General features: G+C 39.9%; 1 protein-coding gene across 1 annotated transcript in view; it reads left to right on the forward strand.

Moving 5' to 3' along the window:
- LOC119412739 (rap1 GTPase-activating protein 1) overlaps window positions 1–1,433 on the forward strand; it is a gene marked incomplete at its 3' end in the record, with an annotated part of 1,591 nt that extends 158 nt beyond the window's left edge. Inside the window, 2 exon segments of the mRNA XM_037679776.1 lie at window positions 757–866; window positions 1,317–1,433. Coding sequence (XP_037535704.1) covers window positions 757–866; window positions 1,317–1,433 — 227 coding nt within the window.
- Between the last annotated feature and the right edge of the window lie 1,725 nt (window positions 1,434–3,158).

Below are 3,158 nucleotides of genomic sequence, written 5' to 3' on the forward strand. Positions count from 1 at the left end.
GTCCCAGTAAATATGGACGCCGAGGCAGTGCCATAGGGATAGGAACAATAGAAGAGGTTCAAGTTCATTCTCTCTTACTGTTTACCATTATCAATTGCTTTGCATTTGTATTTTCCTCACGTAAAAATGCAATTAATACTTTTTGTGTATTTAGATTCAAATTTTACCTGTGGGAAATTGTCTAAGTAGATGTAATTAGTTGTAAAGACACATGTTTAGTCTAAGTTTTATAGTGGTAATATTTGATTTATTAATAGAGCAAACACTGCTGCATTCTGTACTGCAGCTGGTAGGAATCAATCTATCATGCTCCAAAAAGCTTTATTCCTTTATTACCTTAGTATAAATGTGTTTTTTAATCCTTGTTTTCATGTTTTCCATTCCATAAAAGCAAATCCCAGGACTTCAAGCAATTTATTCACATTGCTTTGCTTGTAACTATATTTTTGAAATTGGCAAGAGAAAGGAAAATGTTTTGGAAATTAATATTATTGTATCGTGGACATTTTTTTTTATTTAATTTAACGTTTACCCCACAGTCTGACTTTAGTATATTAAATATGATTTTTTTCTCCTTTTTTATATAAGATATATTTTATAAATGTTCCTCTGCAGCACATTTCTTCATGCACTCATATTTCACTTCACTATTCTTAGATTTATTGCACTGCAGACAGTACTGTATATTTGCCCTGCTGTTATGGCCTCCCTCCCAAGACGCTTGTCTTACTTACCTTTCTCTATACCCACTCGTAGTCATTGATAATTCCTGGGAAAAGCCCAACAAGAAAAAAGTCTGGACCATTCAGCTCCCGTCGAAGCAGCGCCATCGGCATCGAGAACATCCAAGAGGTTCAAGAGAGGAGGTGAGAGGACAGCAGGGAGTGGGAGGTGAAGACAGAACGGTGTGGCAACAGATGGACTGAGGGACATTAAAATGAGAAAATCAGCCACTAGAAGATGCACTTGTCATATTCAAATTATTTGTGTGTCCAGAGGACCAGATTTAACTTTTTTAGATTTTCTACCTGGATTATTGAGCATGCATCAGGATATTTGTGTGTACTTTTTAATTTAAAATAGGCTTCATTTGTTGTTTTGAAGCTCAGTTTAATGTTAATTTAAAAAATTTCCAGGTCTGTATTTTATGTATCAACATTATTGTTGACCAGTAAGACTTGTGTTCAAAAGCAGCAGTAAGCTGCATGATGTTTGTGAAACTTGGTGGACTTGATGTCCTTACAATTTAAATGACCCTAATGCTCGTTTTCCACCATTTTTGTTATGACTCCTTGATCTTCACTTCTGCACTAAAGTCGAGAGGTGTCACCCAACGCCCAAAAAACACCGGACAGCAGCCACTTGTCACAAGAAAACAAGTCAGACAACTCCTCGAGCCACAGTTCACCCGAGTTCACTGCCACAAAGAACAGGTGAATATGACCTCACATTATGCTTTCATTTGTTTTAGATTATGTGAGTGGGTTGGATGATGTATTGGAACAGGTATGAACGACTATATGCCTGACCTGTGAGATTCAGATGATCATTTTCATAATTTGAAAAATGTTATAAGGGGGACTGGAGAGTGAGTTTACATGGCTCTTCGTCTCCAGGAAAGTTTACTCCTCTGTGTTGAAAGTATGGCTCAAACAGATGATTAAACCTCAGAACCAGTAGGAGCAGTGTGGCTTTCATACCAGGCCGTGGAACAGTGGACCAGATTTGTATTTTTGTAGAGTTAGAAAGGGAGTTATGAGAGTTTAGCTTTCCAGTCTACATGTGTTCTGTGAATTTGGAGAAGGCTCATGACCATGCTCCCTGAGGCATTTTGTGGGAGGTGTGGGAGCACAGGGTTTTGGGGTTGCTTGGTATTTTTGTCACTCTACAACCAAAACAAGTGCAGTGTCTGCATCCTCGTCATAAATTCAAGCTCATTCTCAGTGCAGCTTGGACCTCTTTAGGGCTGTCCCTTGCATCTAAAATTGTTTGTGGTGTTCACAGACAGGATTTTAAGGCCCAGTCGTAGAGAGGAAGTGTCAGGTTTGAGAACCTCAGGTTCTTATCTCTGCTTTTTGCAGATGTTGTGGTTCCATCAATGTCTTCAGGCCCTGACCCTCAGTGTGCACTGGCATGGTTTAAAAATGTAAAACAATTAGTTTTTGGTCTGAGGCAATGGTTCTCTACTGATAAAAAGATAGAATGCTCCTTTCCGGTTAAAGTTCAAGTATCTGAGAGTCTTGTTCATGAGTAATGGTTAGATGAAACAGGAAATGCCTCAATGTATTGAGACCTCGTCCACAGTAATGAGGCCACTGGTTTAAATTTTTGTGGTGAAGAAGGAGCTGAGCCAAAAGGCTACTTCTCCATCTACATTTCAACCTTTAACTATAGTCATAAAAAGTGGATAATGAACTTAAAAACAAGATCCCAAATACAAGAGGCTTAGTTGTAGAGATAAAGTGAGGAGCTCTGTCATCTGAGGAGAGATTGAAGTGAAGCCTCTGGTCCACTGCATTGAATGAAGTTATCTGAGGTGGTTCAAGCATATACAGTAATTAGGAAGCCTCCTGGGCACCTCCTTTTGGATGGGCAAGTGCTATTGGTAGGATATTGTGTGGTAGACCCAGAACTCACTGGAGGAATTACAAATGTATGTATCCCCTATAGTCTGGGAATCTTGGGATCACCAGGAAGGAGCTGGAGAGTGTTCTGGCAAAAGACATGTCTGGATTTCCCTCCTAAACATATTGTTTTGGCAACCTGGGGTGGCTGTGGCTGAGTGGGGCGGCTGTGGCTGAGTGGTTAGAGCAGTTGTCCTCCAATGCGAGAGTTGGGGGGTTCGAATCCACCAGCAGTCACATGCTGAAGTGTCCCTGGGAAAGACACTGAACCCCTCATAGCCTTTGATGTGTATCCCATCAGTGTATGAATGTGATCTAAAGCACTGATTAGTCTCTTTAGAATGATTTGTTCAATTAGCTTTGTTGAGATCTAGTAGAGTCCAAAAAAGTTCAATCTGGTCCTCTGGACATTCAAAAAAACAAAAAACAAAACAAAGCAAAAAAATATAGAAACGTTTCGTCTCTCATCCAAGAGACTTCCTCAGTCTGAGGTGCTGTTTTCAGCTCAGTCTCTTTAAGAGAGACTGAGCTGAA

This window comes from Nematolebias whitei, chromosome 7 (assembly GCF_014905685.2).
Source record: "Nematolebias whitei isolate Nwh7 chromosome 7, NemWhi1, whole genome shotgun sequence".
Taxonomy (NCBI): Eukaryota; Metazoa; Chordata; class Actinopteri; order Cyprinodontiformes; family Rivulidae; genus Nematolebias; species Nematolebias whitei.